General features: G+C 40.9%; 1 protein-coding gene across 1 annotated transcript; it reads left to right on the plus strand.

Moving 5' to 3' along the window:
* Window positions 1-913: 913 nt before the first annotated feature.
* Window positions 914-19,748, plus strand: LOC117535704 (spectrin beta chain-like; the record flags this gene model as incomplete). The annotated part of the gene is made up of 2 exons (XM_034200224.1): window positions 914-2,286; window positions 19,597-19,748. Coding segments are annotated over exons 1-2 (348 nt in total), but the record flags the coding sequence as incomplete, so codon positions are not given.
* Window positions 19,749-21,362: the final 1,614 nt, after the last annotated feature.

The following is a 21,362-nucleotide window of genomic DNA, read 5'->3' on the forward strand; positions in this document are numbered from 1 at the left end:
ATCCTCCCGATCACTATAGGCTTGTAATGATTGTACATTTTGAGTTTAATTTTATTGAGTTTTTAAAGAAGATTATTTGCATAACTAAGATTTTGAAAGGAAAGTTTTCGAGATTTGGTTGTTTAGTTTAATGCGTATCTCTTCCATTTCCTTCAATCGTTGTGTATTTCGTCGTGCAGTTATTTCAGGGTCTTGGATATTTCTTCCATGTATTGTCTTTGAGACGTGACCTCTGACCTTTTACCTCCTTGCTTGTGTGTCCAGAGAGTTACACAGGAAGTGAAGCCGATACCTTCCTCTCTCATTTCTCTGTATTCCCCTCGTTCTTCCAAGTTCTTGCCAAACCTGGGAAGTTAAAGATTAGTATGTGGCTGTGTGTGTGTGGAAGTGTGTGTGTGTGTGTACAAGTGTGTGTGCGTTCTTGATGGACAGCAGGCTCAAACAGGAAGTGCTGGCGGGGCTCAGACAGGAAGAACATCTCCACAACACACTCTAATATTAGAGCTCAGATATTCTCCTCAGGATGTTTGCACGTCTGTGTGTGTGAGGAATGAGCACACACACACACACACACACACACACACACACACACACACACACACACACACACACACACACACACACACACACAACTAAGTTTCCTTTTCCTTTGGACAACACATCCTCCCTGCAGTCTTCTAATTAGTTTTATTGTCTAGAAGAAGCAGCACTTTGTGATGTCTTTACAGTCTGTTTCCACGCAAGGAGAAACATTCTCACTAAAGATTCTTGAGTTATTCATGAAAAGAAAGTTTGATAAAATATAAAATGAGTTTGACAGGCCTGAATATAACTTTGACTTAAGAGCGATTTGCGAAAATGTGATGGAAAAAAAACCTGGAAATGGAACCATATGCTTTTGTAAATATATCTACGTTTGCCTTTTCAGTGAACAGTTATAACAGAAGATCACTTATTAAACGGCAACATTACACTGCATTATTTAAAATTCATTTTTAACAACTCTTGTTTCTTATTCCTGCCATGTTTTATTGAATAAGTTATCAACATCTAAGGGCTGTCTATTAAATACATTTTTAGATTACTAATACTAAAAGCAGTAACAAAGTAGAACAAATAATTGAGTATGGCTTTATTTAATCTTAGTGGACTATTCAGGGGTTTTTACTATTAGTTGACTATTGACTAAGAGGGAAACCCTTACAAAAAATGAGTCAAAAATAGTAATAAAAAACATATTTTGTGGCTTTTTTCACCTTTTAAAACATACATTTGTATCTGTAGGTAGTAACAGCTTTTTACCAGGAAATAGTATTTAATCTTCACCGTGAGCAGAAACCCTCCTCTTTCTCGTTTCCTGCGTTTGTCTTTCTCCTCCCACTCCGCCCCTTATGCAATATAACCAATGACATCACCACTACAATGGAGGGCTGTGATTGGCTGCTGGGGTGGAATATCCGCCCCTTTTGTAGGCCCCTCCCCTCGGGACTCTCCCTCCGTCTGAAGGTGTCTCAGTGAGAGACGCCGCGCTGCTGCAGGAGGACAAACCTTTCATTCTCCCTCCATCTCCCCTGCTCCACCTCCCCCTCATTGTGCTGCTTCTTCAGACGCGTGTGTGTGTGTATATATATGTGTGTGTGAGCGGAGGATGGGTGGACTCCTGCACGAGGGGAAGGTGTGATATGTGAAGACGTTGACAGATGGATAAATGGAGAGAAAACAGAAGCATGATGCTGATTCAGCGCTTTGTGCCCTGGTGAAACATTGGGAGGCAGAGAGGGACTCAGACCTCTGTCACTGACCAACAGGAAGAGGAGAAGTCTCTGTTGGGACTACAGATCTGGAATCATTCCTCTACAATAATAGAAGCTGTTGCATTTTAAAACTCAGGTTCACTCATCTGGAAACTTGAAAACTGGAACTCTCTGGACTCGTCTTACTCCGGTTGAAACTCGAGCTCCACCCTGCTGCAGGAAAGCAGAAACTCTCCCCCTTAAAAAGACAATTGAATTCAACTGGAAACTCTTACATTTCTCTGCTGAGCGTCTCCTCGATGCCTCTGTGGACGCGTCTCTTCTAGATCTTTCATCATGGAGCTCCAGAGCGCCACCACCAGCCTCCCCGGCCCCCTTTCCCCCACTTTGGACTACCCCTTGTCCCCCTCGTCAGGAGACCCCCGCCCCAGCAGCCCTCTGAGGGGTCTGAGCCCCAGCCTCAGCCCCGGGTTCTCCTCCACCGCTGCCTTCAACTACAACCAGCTGGAGGGCCGCTTCAAACAGCTGCAAGGTAAGAAGGGGGCCACGGAAATCTGTAAAAATGTCCCAGGAAGGAAAGAGAGAAATCCTGGAGGGGATGTGTTCACTGAGATATTCTTGCAACATGTCCTTGCATTTGGACTCTAAAAAAGCTTGGAAATAAGTCATCAAAGGAGTAGAAAGGTGACTAAATAAATCTTGGTTGACTAAGGCTTAAGTGGAATAAAAGGGGGCAGCCCTACAAACAATTGTGACAGTGCGAGTAGTGGGATAAGAATTGTTTTTTAAAAGTAGTACCTGAAATTCAAATGCTGCAAAAACCATATATTGGCTGTGAAAGTCATTTTAGCGTCTTGAGAGCAGCTTCACGCAGACGACAGAAAGTCTGAACACTTTAAGATAAACTTGATGGGAGTGGCTATATACAGGACCGTCCTGTACACAACGCCAAATGGCTATATACAGGACAGTCCTGTATATAAGGTCTCTGAAATGGCTATATACAGGACCGTCCTGTAAACAGCTCTCTGAAATGGCTATATACAGGACTTAATATCTTGATATCTGGTTTGAATTGAATGATTGATAATCAGTTAACAATCGCAAATATAACAGACGTTGGAAAAGTTAACAAAACTGCACAGCGCAGGAGTGTGTTAATAATCATTGTAGTGTTTTGTGAGAGTGACTCAGCAGCACTTTATCTCGCTGTAATACAGAGAAGGTTTATCAGACCCCACCCTGCGTCTCATTCATTCAGTCTCACAGATTACAGGGGCTGCTGAGTATTTAGTGCCTCGCTGACAACATTAATGTCTCTCAGTCTGCGCTCACACCCACATTCCTTCACAGAGTTGAGATGTGACCGGTGACCTTCAGCCTGTCTGCTTCTCCTTCAATTAGCTGATGATCACTCACACGTGTCATATTTGATATATAAGGGAAATAAGGGAGTTATAGGTAAAAGATCCATCTGTGTGACTGAATTTAAGACACATATTGGACAAAAATGAGTTTCTTTTCTGTTAAATAACGACTTTATCTTCTAAAGAAATGCCGAGCCTTGATTCAGAATTTGCAGTTACACAAAAAAACGGCTATTTTCTTTGGCAAAGCCCAATTAACGTTCTTTGAGATATCCCAACTTTGTCCCATTTTTGTACAACGCCACACCCTCTATCTTTGGGCTGGTGATGAAGTCTGAACCTGTAACATATAGCTGTATGGATAAGAGTGTTGGTCCACAAGTTTTAAAGTCACGTTACAAAGACTACACATGGAAAACTATTCCTGCTACCCTGAAATAACTGCACATGACCGAAAGTAGTACTTGCCATAACACGTGTATTCAAGTCAAACAAGTAATGGATGAAATATTGTCGGCTACTTTTAAGAATGAATGGAGCCATGCTGGTCTTACTTTCTTTTCCTTTTTAGATCTATTGGACCTTGCACCTAATGTTAGATAGCCCTCTGTTTACTCTTCAACATTCATTCAGCTGTGAAAACGACTTCCTCTCCCATCACGTGCACAGCCTGTGATGTGAAGCACTTCAAAACGTCAACCTCTATATGTATGATGAAGTTATTATCTATTTTCAAACCTTATGTCTATAAGAAAAGACCTCAAGTTATTAGCAAATGATTTCAAGCTATACCATAAAATCCAAATTCCTCCTTATCAGAATATAATTAGTTCACATGGCAATGGAAATTACTTTTCTGAACTCGCTAACAACTACATATACCCATGATATGTATACATGTAGTGCCAATTATGGCATTGATATATCAATATCTTGATATCAGTCTAGATATCATCTAAGATTTTTGATATCTTAATGTTATACATGTTATCTTTTCCTGGCTTTAGGCTGCAATACAGTAAAATAAAGTGTTTTCTTTAGCAACCTAGTCATTATATCAACAATACTGAGGATTATTTATGTTCCTTTCTTTGAATAGCACCAATATCCAACCCTACATTATCCATTTTGAGGTTTTTGTTGAAAAACATTGTGATATTGTATTCAGCTCTAGTACATAATGTAGTAGCACAGCAGTTACTAAAGGAGGATTTGTCAATGTAGTCAATTGAAACACTCTAAATCTTTGTCACATGAACTAATGCATCCTTGGAAAACACTATTCAATGCTTAGCAAATCACACGAAGCTATGTTAAGATCAACAATGGATGTTTGTGGTCAATAAAAGGTTTTAATACGACAACAGTTCTCCTGTGGAGGGTGGCAATTATCGACGGGCTGAATTTAGCTGAAGGATAATGGAGCTCATCGATGTGCTGATGCCCAGAAACCTTCAGAGGGTTGTGTGTGTGTGTGTGTGTGTGTGTGTGTGTGTGTGTGTGTGTGTGTGTGTGTGTGTGTGTGTGTGTGGTGTGTGTGTGTGTGTGTGTGTGTTGTGTGTGTGTGTGTGTGTGTGTGTGTGTGTGTGTGTGTGTGTGTGTGTGTGTGTGTGTGTGTGTGGTGTGTGTGTGTGTGTGTGTGTGTGTGTGTGGTGTGTGTGTGTGTGTGTGTGTGTGTGTGTGTGTGTGTGTGTGTGTGTGTCAAAACGTATAAACTATATGAAAAGCTTTCTTACTACTCATTTATTGACGATGTTTCTATCATCCATTAGGAGCCAATTTGCACCTCAGGGTCATTCAGCTAAAGATATATTTCCCAGAAGAAGACATGATGTTAGTGGTTTAAAGACGCATGGGGTCATCGGAAGTCTTATCGATGAAGTTTGACTTTGTGTGTTGTTTAGAGAAAGGGTGGATTATCTCGTGTTATCGTTAAAGGATCATAAAGGGATCTGTTTGGATGTGGGTGAATTTAATTGTTGCTGTTGTGAGAATAGTGACTTCAGGTAGACGACCTTAAAGATCTGACTTATTGCAATAATGCACTTCTGACAATCACCTTTAATCTGTGTTACATTGTTAGCAGATGTATTCTTGGACATACTTTGAATACTTGAAAATAGAGGTGATGATTGCTTACTTTATAAGTACTTATATACAGGAAAAAGATATCATCCTACTGTAAGTCATCTGCTTTTGGCCAAATCTTCAGAATGAGCTTATCAAGTGTAAAGAGTAAACCATTTTACATTCACATATCTGAGAAAAAGCTCATATTAGAACTTCTTGAACATTTTATAGCTTTTTGACGCTTGGATTGTTTTGTTTCTCTACATTTATATTTTTATTAACTGTATTTTCAAGTCAATTGTGCAGTAAAAATCCACTTTTCATAGACTTTTCCAGCATCTGTACCCTGGAGAAGCTACAAACCTTTAGTCAAACTGTCATCAGGACTTAAAGACATTACAGATGTATTGACTTTGAAGGATTAAGTAGATACCTCATTTAATTTGCACTTAGAGACAACTTTTACAGACATGGTTTAGTTTTCAGGACTTTCAAAACGTAACTTTTCATTGACCTTTCTAGTATCTTTACCCTGAATGATCCACAAACCTTAAAGGTCACCTATCGTGCTATTTTTAGGCAATAGCATAGGTCTCAGATATATATAAAAAAACATGGCTATGAAGTGTTTTTGCTCAAAATACCAAACAGATCACCCATTCTAGCCATGCCTCATATCCCTCTATTTCACTTCCTGTTTCAAAAGTGCTGATTTGGGGATAAAGCTTTAAAAATGATCAAGGAATGATCAAGGATTCTCTCTGAAACAGTATGGAGCTCAAAGGCTTTCTCTTTTGCCTGTTATACCACAAGGTGAGTTCCTTTTTACTTCCTGCTTCTTCACACACATGCTCTCCAGCACAGGTTAGCTCTGAGTGTTAGCGATGCTAATGTACACACCGACCATATTACGTCCAAAACAGTCGGGCATTGTTTCTGATTGGGCCGTGGGTCCACATTTCAGATATTACGTCATATCGGACGCAAATCTGGATCAGCTCCGTTGTTCCCCGTTTTTAGAGATTTGGGTACGGCGGAAAAGAGAGAGGGTTTTAATTTCTGACACTGCGTGAGTTCCCTGACGCACCTGGCATCAAAAAGTGCATTTTGCATGATAGGTCCCCTTTAAGTCAAACTATCACCAGGACTTAAAGATATCAAACGTGTTCTTAAAGAAACAAGTACTAGTCTTTCTGTCGCCGCAGGAAGCTGTTTAACTTCTCACTGGATAACCTCAGACAGATGAAGAGGTCTGAGAGTTTTATGAGGGCAGTTGTGGCGCGTTGAGAGGACATCAATCCATGTGTGGCTCAGGTGGTTAGGGCGTCCTAAAGAGCTGCTTGTTTAACTCCCAATGGGGGAATGAATATGGATGAGAGGGTGATTATTGCTCTGCAGATGTGAGGGAGGAGGAGACTGAAGCACTCCCTCCTCGTTAGGACGAGTATTGAGCGATCGTCCCCTGTTAATTCAAGCAATTATGGAGGGAAAACAAGTCGTCAAAATGCCTCCTGAACTGACTCGTGGGAGATTGTAATGTTTTCGCTGACTGATGTCCAGGTTAATCACTCGGGACATCTTCTATTCTAGCAACTAAGAGTTAGAAATCAGACTTAATTTCCTAGAAAGGATCAATCAGTGGATCAATATGGGTTTCTAGGTATGGAAATGGGCTGATTGATGGATGGATAAAGGATGAATAATTCATGATGGTTGTTTAGATGGATATGGAAATGAGCAGATGGAAAGAGTTAAGCATACATGGAAGACAGACGGATATATTTATACATTATACATTGATAGAAAGGTAATTAAATAGATGGATTGATAAAGTGAATAGATAGCTTTAAATAAAGATGGCTTCTAGAATAACATGTTTTAATTACTTGTTATAGCAACTTAAAGTAAGAAATCAGACTTAATTTCCTGGAAATGATCAATTATTGGATCAATATGGAGTTTCTATGGAAATACAAGAAAGGATGAATAATTTATGTTGGATGGTTAAAAACACGGATGGATCAATATGCAGATTGACAGATGGTGAGACAGAGACATACAAACACTTTTAAATACATTATGAATACTGTAGATGACAGATAAAGATAGATAAATATTCAATGGATAGATACATCGATAAGTAAATAGCTAGATGGACAGAAGTATAGATAGCGGGTATATTTAAGTGTTCATTAAAACGTATAGAAGCAGTCGTTCAAAGACGTTAAAGAATGATAATTACAGATGAAAAAACACATCGATATATCATTTAGCTGACCTTTTCATCCAAAGCGACTTACAATAAGTGCGACCATTAAGTTGAAAGTTAATGTATTGATAAAAAAAGAAATCCATCTGCACTTGCACACGTTAACCTGACGTAGACAAAGAGCAGACACGTTAATAACTCAGTTTATGTCCATCTATAGCAGCTTCCTGTCCTTTGTTTTGAAATTCAGGGTGGGCGTGGCACTTTATTTAAAGGTCCCATGTCATGGCCATTTCTACTGATCATAATTCCATTGTTGAGGTCTACTAGAATAGATTTACACTGTTCAATGTTCCAAACTCACATTGGTTTCTCATACAGCATCTCTGTATAGTCTGTGTATTCACTCTCTGTCCTAAACGGCTTGTTGGAGCTCCTGCCCCCCCCCCCCCCTCCCTGTGAGCCCAGTGTGCTCTGATTGATCGGGACGTTGCGAGGCTCGCTGCTCAGTGAGCTGGCTTACTGGTGTGGTTTCCGGGATCGGCGATACAGCGAGACACAGCGAAACTCATCCTGAGCACACACAAACACTCACAGCCGAAGTAAAAACAATAAGTGTGGCTTGATATTGAGAAAGAACAAGGTTTATAACGCTGTGAGTCAATGGGTCTGTGGAGAGCATTTCTCCGCCATCCCAACTCGTCTATTACCAACCAGGGAGCTCTATGCAAGTCAATGGGACTCCCTGTTAGTTGAAAATGTACGCTAAAGGTCCCCCCACTGCGTTTGATAGTGACGCCAAGGGGTCCTGGTTTGTGAGGAGCTCCGCGGATTGGTCCATTTTGGTTCCCGGAAGAAACAAATGGAAAAAGAGAAATGTCCAACGAGGCGTTCTGGGGCAGCACAGACAGGTCTTCTCTGTGTTAGAGTTTTACTCCCGGGTGTACTTTGAGGGTTTGTGACTCTGCAGAAAAACCTTCATAACACACAAGGGGACAGGTCATAACCAGAAAAGCATGACATGGGACCTTTAACATTTTATGTATGCATTGTGACGGAAAATACCGTAAAAAAACCAAACAGATTCATCATTATTTGTCACACACACTGCTCACACACACAGCCATGGTTGCAGAACAAAACCCCCATCATCCTTCTGCTCCCAGCATCCCCCTCTGCTCCTGTTGTCCTGAGCCAGCCAATCAGCGGACATCTTGGTGCTTTGGGAATGTGTGTGTGTGTGTTACAGTGTGTGACAGTGTGGTTGTGAGGATTATCTTTGGGGAGTGGGTCTGGAAAGCCCACCACCCTCATCCCTCTTTTTTTATGTCACTTTCTGTCGGTTTAAAAGGTGTTTATGTTCTCCTTCATCCTCCGTCCTCTTCGCCTCTTCCTCCTCATCAATGTTTCATGAGCTTCTGCAGAGCGTCTGTTATGCCCCCTCTCCTCCCCTCTCCCCCCTCTCCTCCCTCTCCACCCTCTCCCCTCCTCTCTCCGTCCCCCCTCTTCCCCCCTCGTCCTCCTTCTCCTCCCCCCTCTTCCCCCTCTCCTCCCCCCTCTCCCCTCCTCTCCCCCTCTCCCCCTCTCTCCTCCCCCTCTCGTTCTCCTCCCCCCTCTTCCCCCTCTCCTCCCTTCTCCCTCCTCTTAGTGAAATCAAAAGGCAGTCTCCTCTTGATAAAAGTCAGACAAAGGCTTCACTCCTCCTCCTCCTCCTCCTCCTCCTCCTCCTCCTCCTCCTCCTCCTCCTCCTCCTCCTCCTCCTCCTCCTCCTCCTCAGTCCTTCATCATCACTTTTAAATATTGTCCTCTCAGCAGCTTCTGAACTCATGGTGCACTCATCACTTAAATTATTTCAAAATAAGAGCATTTTTTGCCTTTATTGGAGAAAAATCTGCGTTGTTTTAAAGATTTTTTTTTAAATGTTACCGTGTAATAAAATAGGTTTTATTGACATTTTATTGTCAAACTTCCTCCATGCACTCGTCAAATTAATGGTTTTAAAAAGGAGCAATTTCCCTATTATATAGCTTTTAAAATATACTTGGCAGTAACCAGGTCTTAGCAGTTTAAATTATTATTTATTTTTAAATTAATGTTTTATAAAACTTGATTGGTTCACGCCATTGCTCGGGAAAAAAAAGACATTTTTTTTTTAAGCATAATATTTGGGTTCTGTGTTCATGGCAGCATTAATGACAAAAACCACCATTTTGAGGAAAGAGGTGTGCAAAGGCCTTAAGGGGCAAGTATTTAAATTGAATAACATGAATATAAATATAAACACAGATCTCTTAACCCATTAAATATTTATAAAACACACTTCAACCTATCATTTCAATGTCAGATGTTATTTGTTAGTTTAATCTCCTTTGTTTTATCATATTATTAACATTTTCAAGTACACTCAGCATCATTTTGGCAGATTATTTTAAAATGTATGCTTTTTGAATTGTGATAATGAACCTCTTAGTTGACTGAAAACCTGTTACCATAAAAATATATAAATAAGGAAGTGTAGCTTTGACAGTGTGACAGGTCTGCCTATCATTAGGTGATAATGCAGTGAAATGAAGATTGATTGGGTCTAATGTCTGCATTACCTCATAACATTTTTAGTATGTGATAGTATGTATTTTCTTAAGTCAAGAATGAACATCTCTTGTGTTTTTTTAATAGCAAAAACACCTTTTATAAAGCTCAGAAAGAACCTGTGATGTTCCCGTTATAAGTGTGTTGTGTTGTGTGAGGTTATTGGAGTTCGCCTAATAAGAAATTCCTCAGAAAAAGTTGAAAACATAGAAACACTTTTGAAGAGTTAGCTCTGAGCTGGAGTTCTCAGTATTGGTTACGTGTGTGTGTGTGTGTGTGTGTGTGTGTGTGTGTGTGTGTGTGTGTGTGTGTGTGTGTGTGTGTGTGTGTGTGTGTGTGTGTGTGTGTGTGTGTGTGTGTGTGTGTGTGTGTGTGTGTGTGTGTGTGTGTGTGTGTGTGTGTGTGTGTGTGTGTGTGTGTGTGTGTGTGTGTGTGTGTGTGTGTGTGTGTGTGTGTGTGTGTGTGTGTGTGTGTGTGTGTGTGTGTGGTGTGTGTGTGTGTGTGTGTGTGTGTGTGTGTGTGTGTGTGTGTGTGTGTGTGTGTGTGTGTGTGTGTGTGTGTGTGTCGTGTGTGTGTGTGTGTGATGTGTGTAGTTGTGTGTAGGCATGTAGGCTCACTTTCCTTTCCCCCAGGCGCCGATGCCTATTCCCCACCCACCCCCCCCCTGAGGTCACATCTGTTGATAACTGAAGTGAAGATAATATTCCATTAGTTTATTTCTGGTTTTCTTAAAACTGCTGTAAAGCCACATGTTTCTGACCAAAATAACAACTCATTATAATAAATACGGTGCACAGATTAGTTGTCAACGACTAAATGAATCGCTAACTGTTCTATTAATAAATATATTGTTCATTTATAAAAATTAATTGAAGACATTGAAGTTATTTTCTCACCATTTAATAGTCAGGAGCTATAGCGTTTAGTTGCAGAACTATTTAAAAGTATTTGCAAGTTAATGTAGTTCTTAATTTGACAACAAAATGAACTGAAAGGAGAAGCTGCTGATTTGAAAATGGTGGTCGTAATTGCTTACCACACAGCGTCCTTCATGCAAATACATATTCATTTAGAAGCTGACATCAGGAAGGTCTACAAACGACATGTTTTTGAGTTATACATCAAATGCATCTGTTATCCACACCTCTGATAACGTATCTTACCTGAGCTTGACAGTTGAAAGGATACATAATCCATGTTTGTGCTCGGGTGTGTATGTTGCTAAAAATAGCTGCCTCTGTTTTTAACCTCAGGTAAATTTAGTGACAGCTGCAGCAGCCAACTGTTGAACAAACGGCACCCTGCGGAGGTAATAAAATGAAGAAATGATTACCTAATAAACTGACAAACCCCACATCCTGCTGCCGGCTCAGTTTGAAGGTAACACGATTAAAGGAGGAGCTCACTATTTTTGATTGGAACTGGATTACTGAGCTGGGATCAGTTTACCTGCACATGACATTAGGAGATCGTTTCCTAATGCACTTCTGATGTGAAGTGAGCAAAATTAACCGACCTCTTGGTGCAAAATGTATTCAAGACTAAATCTGAAGATAATATAAGATGTAAGCCCTACAAATTCATCAAATCAAGTAGATTTTTGTAAAGTTACAGCTTTATAAGAAGTAAGTCTTTTTGTACAAACAACTCCACTGTAACTCGACTCAAAGATATGACGTGAACTCACATTAGCTCCAGTTAAACTCTTGAACACATTCCTGCAAAATGTAATGTAAAAAAAGTTTTACATTTGGTGGGAAACTTGGAAAGTGGGTTTGGGAAAAAGACGTTAGTTACGACAAATGTCCTGCCTTCCAAAACAACCTCACCTCTTAGATTAGCTGAAGAAACGGCCACCTGCACTACTCTAGATTACATGAAATATTAATAGCCATGTGACACTTTGAAACAGCTGACCGCATCCAGGCAACCGTCTAATCCTACTCTTAGCTAAATTAAAGTTAAGAGCAATTTACAGCCGATCTTTACTGCAGTATGTCTTGGAAAGATATCGGCGTCTAGGGTCCTACAATTATGTGTTTTCCTTATTAAAATACATGTTGTAAGTTAGTTTATGTAGGTAAAATATAAGTCATATATATAGTTGTATAAATATAATCATCTTATTGTAGGGACTATTTTAAGTTTTGAAAAGGGATGCATTTCCTGTACTTGCTCCATTACTCAGGCTCCTATAATAACTTACACTGCGTTAATGAAAAATAGTATAAAGAACGTTTTTATGAATGAATGAAACCTTTATTGCTCCAGGTGGCATTTGCCCTGTCAACAGAGCACAAAAGAATACCCTAAAAATCTCATAAGAAAGCAATACATGCAGGTTAGTGTACGTAGTCTTTGAATAATAACGAAACTGTTTCCACGTGAATGTTAAATCAGGAATGCATCTGTAACGATCCTGACATGAAGCTGAGGATCAAGATGTTTCAGTTTCTGTCAGCTGAAGTGTTGTACAAAAGGAAAGTTATGAGATAAAGATGGATGTGTGTTACACTGTGATGTTGTTTCATTAGCAACACAGTGACACACACACACACACACACACACACACACACACACACACACACACACACACACACACACACACACACACACAGTCTCTTTGCTCAGCGCTGAGGAATGCCAGTCCTCCCGCAGTGATCAGTCACTGTGCTGAAGTTAACACGGTGACTGTAATGAAGAAAAGTTTATTTATACGGACATCATTCATTTCCTGCTGACTGACAGTGATGCTGCAGAGCCGGTTTGGTTGAGATGAGTTTTAAAAAGCAGCATGGAGCGAAGAAAGTCTTAATGTGAGCCAAACATTACATTAACACCAACTTCTACAACTCTTCAATCGTCTTAAACGCTTCTTTTGTTACTCATGAAACTCCAATCGGTGAATTTCCAGGTGTGACGATTCAAAATACAAATCTTAAGTCTTAGGATCCTAAAACCATGCAACATACAATATACTTAAGACATGAAATAAATAAACTAGTGCAATAAAATAGTTCAAATGACATAATGGTGCAAGTAAATACAGGAATAAGTAAACTATAGACATGTTAAACTGAACGCCATAAAGAGTGTACATTAAAATACTGTACAGTAGAATAAAAATATATTGTATTAATATATGGACTGTAAATGAACTGTGTGTGTGTGTGTGTGTGTGTGTGTGTGTGTGTGTGTGTGTGTGTGTGTGGTGTGTGTGTGTGTGTGTGTGTGTGTGTGGTGTGTGTGTGTGTGGTGTGTGTGTGTGTGTGTGTGTGTGTGTGTGTGTGTGTGTGTGTGTGTGTGTGTGTGTGTGTGTGTGTGTTGTGTGTGTGTGTGTGTGTGTGTGTGTGTGTGTGTGTGTGGTGTGTGTGTGTGTGTGTGTGTGTGTGTGTGTGTGTGTGTGTGTGTGTGTGTGTGTGTGTGTGTGTGTGCCAGCAGGAATGTTAAAGTGAGATTTTGCTCGCCGGTGTTTCCTTGAAAGATGTATCAGTGTGTGTGAATGTTATTTTTTTATCTTATCTTCAAGGACATAAACATCTACTGTGGAGGGGTGTGTGTGTTAGTTAGTTTGACTGTTCTGCCGCTGCCACGCTTTGAAGCAGGTTTATCCTGAAAGGGGTTCAGTTAAGAGTAATTGACGTAACAAGACGTGAGGACACTCATGACGATTCATGAATTTTCAGTTTCTTTCACACTTGAAAATATTCACTTTTTAAAATTGGGCATACTTTAAAGAGGCCCTATTATGCTAATCTAACTTTCAGGTGTATATCAGTATGTAGTGTCTCTACTTTAAAGAGTCCTCTCCTGCTGATGTTCAGGTGTATATCAGTATGTAGTGTCTCTACTTTAAAGAGTCCTCTCCTGCTGATGTTCAGCTGTATATCAGTATGTAGTGTCTCTACTTTAAAGAGTCCTCTCCTGCTGATGTTCAGGTGTATATCAGTATGTAGTGTCTCTACTTTAAAGAGTCCTCTCCTGCTGATGTTCAGGTGTATATCAGTATGTAGTGTCTCTACTTTAAAGAGTCCTCTCCTGCTGATGTTCAGCTGTATATCAGTATGTAGTGTCTCTACTTTAAAGAGTCCTCTCCTGCTGATGTTCAGGTGTATATCAGTATGTAGTGTCTCTACTTTAAAGAGTCCTCTCCTGCTGATGTTCAGGTGTATATCAGTATGTAGTGTCTCTACTTTAAAGAGTCCTCTCCTGCTGATGTTCAGGTGTATATCAGTATGTAGTGTCTCTACTTTAAAGAGTCCTCTCCTGCTGATGTTCAGGGTGTATATCAGTATGTAGTGTCTCTACTTTAAAGAGTCCTCTCCTGCTGATGTTCAGGTGTATATCAGTATGTAGTGTCTCTACTTTAAAGAGTCCTCTCCTGCTGATGTTCAGGTGTATATCAGTATGTAGTGTCTCTACTTTAAAGAGTCTTCTCCTGCTGATGTTCAGGTGTATATCAGTATTTAGTGTCTCTACTTTAAAGAGTCCTCTCCTGCTGATGTTCAGGTGTATATCAGTATGTAGTGTCTCTACTTTAAAGAGTCCTCTCCTGCTGATGTTCAGGTGTATATCAGTATGTAGTGTCTCTACATGTCTCAATGCTTTAATGTTCAAAAAGCTCTTTATTCTTCTCATAGTGTCTGTGCTGCAGCACCTATTTTCCCCCTCTGTCTGAAACCAGAGCCCAGTCTGCTCTGATTGGTTAGCTGGCCGGCTCTGTTGTGATTGGTCAACCGCTTAGAGATGTCCCGTCCTTTATCCGTATCACGTACTATGTGTTGGAGTGCTAGCCAATAGAAGTGCAACTGTTACATACTGATGTCACTATGTTACAGAAGTAAACAAAGAATACCGATGACTCCCTCTGGAGGTAACACAGGGACTGTAGCCTTTGCAGACCATTTAAATGCAAAAACAAACCTATAGAACAACTACAGGGCCTCTTTTTAAATGATGACGATTTCGCAAAAAAAGTTTAGCTACTTCAAATTCATTAATTGGAGACTCCACATTGTCCCACCCAGTGGCTGACTAACTCCTCCAGATGTGTACGGTAGGGCTGCTCAATTAATCATATTTTAATCACGATTATGGCTTGCAACGATTACAAAAACAACGTAATCGAAATAAAACGATTTTTTTTGTTTGTTGGTGTTTCAGTTGAATTCTACTTAAAGTTCAGGGTAATCTAAACTGTTAAAAACATACTGGTCACTTTTTTTTTTTCCAATAAATGGATGTTTTCAAAGTCAATGAATAATCGCATTTAATAATCGCAATTACAATTATTGACCCAAATCCAATCCATTTTATTTCGATAGCACATTTAAAAAACAACAGAGTTGAACAAAGTGCTGTAGATCAACAACTGTATAGCATAAAAACAGACAGGACATGAAACAAATGTAAAACACGAGACAATGAAACCAGATCTGAAGCCACCGACTGAAAAACTCCTACATGACGTAAAAACAATCCAAAACACTAGTAAGATAAAAACCCAAATTTAAAAGCACAAGTGTCACCTGGCCTGTAAAAGCCAAATAATCGAGATTCTGATTTTTGCCATAATCGAGCAGCCCTAGTGTACGGTCGGTCAAACTTCCTCATAGGGCTTTGAATTTGGGTTAGCCTTATTTTAACTCCAGATGAACCCCAACCCAAAGCCCTAATCTAGCCTGGTCTGGGGTTTAAAGAGACTGGATCTGGATGGGACCCAAACAGTTTTGTCTGAAAGGAGCTGAGTGTGCGGGACATATGTCTGCCGGCTGATAATCAGGCAGTGTTCACTCTCAATGGTCCTCTGTTCACATTCTGCCTCACTTTCTGCTCCAATGGGAACACACTGCAGCACTGTGAGTGTGTGTGTGAGTTTGCATTCATTCAGACTCTGCTCTCAGATTTCAGACTTTAACATAGGTCAGTGTGATTGGCTGGGCCTCCTGCAGACTCAGTATGGTGTCCTGTGATTGGCTGAGGGATCTGCCGGTGTCCTGCTGTCTGACTGTAGGATGTTTTGGAACCATGATGAAACTCATAGCTTTTATTTCCTGAGTTTTGTTTATTCTAGGCCTTCTTTTAAGGGAATGTAGCCTCATTTAAGCATTTACACATTATTTTACAGGTAACTTCAGTTTGTTGGATGCCATTTTGTTCATACCTGAAATTCAGTGTGGTTAATGATCTCTCTTCTTCACATCTATTATACTAAACAAAGAATAATCACAAACTCATATCCTTTATTGGGAAACTATCAAAGTAGAAGATATATTCCTTTAAAAAATATTGAAATTCATTCCTGATTGAAAGTCAAGGGCACCTGTGATGCAGGTTTACATATTTGTAGGTAGAGCTTTTTTTCCTGTCAAAAAAGAAACTAACACAATGAAGACTTTAATTCTGGTTGTACACGGAATAACTCTTTGACACTCAAAAGTGTCAGTGAGAGAGGAAGAGGACTGTGTGTGTAAGACAGGCCGAACATATCAAAACATCTGTTTCCACTAACAGACAGAGACACACACACACCACACACACACACACACACACACACACACACTGCTCTGTTCAGTCTCCCGTGTCTGTGCTGTGTTTCCAAATGTAACCCAGTTCTGGGCCATTCACACTGGATTGCATGACTTTAGCCAAACACACACAACGACACTCACACACAAACACACACAACGACACTCACACACAAACACACACCGACGATCGTATAACCTTATCAAAATACACACTTCTAGTTTTGCAATTCCTGGATTCTAGCATTCCTGATCTCCCACAGGAGGAACTGGGAGGCCGCCGAATATTACCCTTACTCTGGTGTGTGTGTGTGTGTGTGTGGTGTGTGTGGTGTGTGTGTGGTGTGGTGTGTGTGTGTGTGTTGTGTGTGTGTGATGTGTGTGTGTGGTGTGTGTGTTGTGTGTGTGTGTGTGTGTGTGGTGTGTGTGTGGTGTGTGTGTGTGTTGTGTGTGTGTGTGGTGTGTGTGTGTGTGTGTGTGTTGTGTGTGTGTGTGTGTAGTTGGTGTGTGTGTGTTGTGTGTGTGTGTGTGTGTGTGTGTGTGTTGTGTGTGTTGTGTGTGTGTGTTTGGTGGTGGTGTTTGTGTGGTGTGTGTGTTGGTGTGTGGGTGTGTTGTGTGTGTGTGTCATGTACCTCGGTTATGAATTCTTGTCATCTCTGGACCTTGACTTCCCATGATGCATTGACAATTGTTCTGTGTGTTTGTGTGATTTATGAGTGATGCATTCACACGATGATACGAAGAATTAAGCACCTCACATGATGTTCAGGATGCACATTCCTGTGTGTTTTTTGTTTTTTCAACCAAATGATCTGGCATGTGTGTTTCCTCAGGTTAAGGTCATGCTAAGCGGTAATTGGGTGTGTGTTTGTGTTATTGACCTACAGAAAGACATCCCGTCATACCTTAGTTCTCCTCGAACACACACACTAACAATCGGCTTTGTGATGTGGATGCAACAGTATCCTTTGAAGACATTGAGGTGTGTGTGTGTGTGTGTGTGTGTGTGTGTGTGTGTGTGTGTGTGTGTGTGTGTGTGTGTGTGGGTGTGTGTGTGTGTGTGTGTGTGTGTGTGTGTGTGTGTGTGTGTGTGTGTGTGTGTGTGTGTGTGTGTGTGGTGTGTGGTGTGTGTGTGTGTGTGTGTGTGTAGTGTGTGTGTGTGTGTGTGTGTGTGGTGTGTGTGTGTTGGTGTGTGTGTGTGTGTGTGTGTGTGTGTCCACAGTCACCTGAAATGCATACAAACATTTATTTTCATAAATCAGACAAGGAAAAAATGTATTAAATTAATATGAAGGCTATAAATATTAAATAATGATGACTTAGCGCTGTCTGATAGACATTAGTGAGGCCCTATTACGCTCTTTGGGGTCTCCCCTTTCCTCTAGTGTGTTATATAGGTTTGTGTGCATGTCAACGGTCTGACTCAGTTTTTCTTCATTGGGAAGAAATTGAAAAAAGACACTGGCCCTTACTCTGACTGACTCTACTAACCAGAAAGAAAACCTGAGTATTTGTCGTGGGTTGTGCCTGTAGGAAGAAGGTTTTAGAGTCAAGGATTTCCCCTGATGGCTGCAGCGTGTTAGTGTGTCTGGCTCCGTGCAGGCGTCCATGTTACTTCTCTCTTCAGATAACTCTCAGATTTTTGGCGGCGTGTGGTCTTGTTGCCGACATATCTCTGCTTCCACTTGTGGATACGAGGAATCCTCCATAGTGTGTTTGTGCCGAGTGATAAAGCTGCTGAATGCCAGCGAACAATCACGCTATTGTCCCTCTGCACACACCACACACACCTGAGGAGAGAACACACACACACACACACTGAAGTCATGCATATTTGTTTGCATGTATAAAACAGTCAGGGGTTCTTATCACTTGTGTGTGTGTCCCTGTTTCCTTTCAGGGGTCAAACTGAGTTCATTCGTGTCTCTTTTTCAGCACCGAGTTAGAGCATCAGTCCATCGTCCATCTTTTGCCAACAAAATTAACTTATTTTTACACGACGAATTAAGTTTAGTGAAAAAACAAATCCTGGAAAAGTGAGCCTTGTAAACGGTGCCATGGCTGGAAGAATAATGCTTTGTGATCAAGGAAAGAAACTGAGACCTTCACCTCATGCATGCAGACGTGTATAGTAATACAGTCGTGTGTCCAACTGGGAGAAAACGTGATATTTCTCACTGAGCCCTGAGTGATGCAGATTTGCCAGAAAAAGCAAACATGACTGGACTCCTCCTCTCACGCCAGCAAATAATGAAAAGTGTGAGTTAATTAAACTTCACATGTAGTAGATAATGTGCTAACGCAGTGTCTCTCACTCTGCAGCTGGCTCCAGTTGTCTCATGATGTAAATGATTTGAAGTCATGCAAATCTCTTCTGACTAACTTCACAAATGACGGCTCTAAAAGAAGCTTATTATAAAAAACACAAAAGGTGTGTGTGTGTGTGTGTTTATTAGAACATCAGCGGCTGGATAAGAGCAACATACTGTTTTGAATAATTACTTTACAGAAGAAAAATACTTTCTATTCAGTGTGTGTAAAATACTGTGAGTGTGTGGGAGGTGTCACGCCCTCTCCTCCTTATGCAACTTCCTCCTGTCCGTCATGGCAACTGAGACATCTAAGGAAACACTCTGATATACTGTACACACACAGCAGTGTGTGTGTGTGTGTGGTGATGATTTAGTCTACTCTGTCAGACACAGGAAACCTCTCCCACACACACACCTTTCTAGGAACAATGAGTTTATGGGATGCTCAGAACACACACACACTTAGGACACACGTAGACACTCCAAGTAATCCATTACTCGAGTGAAAGGGTCGATATCAATCTTAATTCATATTCATCAACAAAATGTATCTAATGCAGTTTCAGCCTCTAGTATTTAGATTTGCCTTTTTCTTTGTTTTATATCATATTAAAGTGAACATTTTACAAAACAAGACGGTTAAAGACATCACGTTGGACTTTGAGAAAGGGTCAAAGGCTACAATCCCCAAGTTTCCTCCTAGTCTTTACGTTTTGTTATAGCTTCAATTCCTGTTTCCTCACTGACCTCTGACCTCTCTCTCTGCAGATGAGCGTGAGGCGGTGCAGAAGAAGACCTTCACTAAGTGGGTGAACTCCCACCTGTCCAGGGTCTCCTGCAGGATCACAGACCTGTACATGGACCTGAGGGACGGGCGCTCGCTCATCAAGCTGCTGGAGGTCCTGTCCGGAGAGAGGCTGGTGAGTGCACACACTGTGGGGCTTTTCTTTGGAAAGGGCAGCAGAGGAGGGGGAGGTGCAAAAGCTATTGTTTTCTTTAACAAACTGAAAAGATACGAGCGATACACTTTGTCATTTTCAGGAAATACTCTGATATCTTGCTGCAAAGTGACCTGCTTCTATATTCTCCATTTTCTGTCACTCTCTGGCTGCACACACACACACACACACACACACACACACACACACTCACTCACTCACTCACTCACACTCACACACTCACTCACTCACTCACACACACACACACACACACACACACACACACACACACACACACACACACACACACACACACTCACTCTCTCTATCTCTCACACACTCTCACACACACAGACACTCTCTCTCTCTTTCTCACTACACGCACACACATACACACTCATTTTCTGTCACTCTCTCACTCTCACACTCACACACAAAGACACTCTCTCTCTCACACACACACACTCTCTCTCTCTTTCTCACTACACACACATACACACATACACACACATGCACACACTCACTCTCACACACACACACACATTTTCTGTCCCTCTCTGGCTGCACACACACACTCTCTCACTCACACACACACTCACACAAAGACACACACACACACTCTCTCCCTCTCTGGCTGCAGACACACACACACAGACACACGCACACTCATTTTCTGTCACTCTCTGGCTGCACACACACACACACACACACACACACACACACACACACACACACACACACACACACACACACACTCTTCTTACGGTTGTTGACCACAGCCCTTATGACTCATATTCATTAACAGGACTCACCTCCATCTGTGGTACCTCAGTGCGTTCACCTTCACTTGTATCAATAATAACTGGGCTTTGTACCACATTGCTGGATGATGCATTAAGAGACATATGAACATTTTGGAATAGATTCCACCTGTGCATAGAATTATTTGCTTTAAAAAATCTCCGAAAGGTTTTTTTTAAGCATCTAGTTTCCACACAAAAGTATTTATAAACAACTTTAACATTGTCTCTTGGCTGCTGCAGGCTGTCGTGTTGGATATGACATGTTTCTCTGTGTCAGGAGACTTCTTAAAAGGGTTATTGGGACGCTGGTGCTGCAGGAGGAATTTGTTTATTGAGTTTTTCCGTCACTTTTTTCTTGTTTTCTGCATATTGATTTACTCAAAATAATACTAGGAAAACCTTTTTATGTACTACTATAAATATAAGAAAAAATGTGGTGTAATAAATATATTGAGGTCAGTTAGGTCTCCTTCTTCTTCTCCTTCTTCCTCTTGTCTTCCTGGCGTCCCTCCAGCCTCTTCTCCCTGCAATCATCCGGTCTTTCACGACCTGTCAAACACACAGAGACAAAACACAGCCAGCCAGGAAATGACTTAATTGTTTCACAATCACATGAAATATCATTTATTTATTCCGCTTTATTTTTACAGTTATTGAATGCTTTCTGTCAGAGCAGAGAGCCAGTGGCCATTGGAGGAGGAAAGTGAGGGAAAAGACAAATGACCAGCAGAGGGAAAGAGAGAGAAAGACGGATATTTAGTTATAATAAGCTGGCAGAGTGATAGTGAAGTGG

This window comes from Gymnodraco acuticeps, unplaced genomic scaffold (assembly GCF_902827175.1).
Source record: "Gymnodraco acuticeps unplaced genomic scaffold, fGymAcu1.1, whole genome shotgun sequence".
Taxonomy (NCBI): Eukaryota; Metazoa; Chordata; class Actinopteri; order Perciformes; family Bathydraconidae; genus Gymnodraco; species Gymnodraco acuticeps.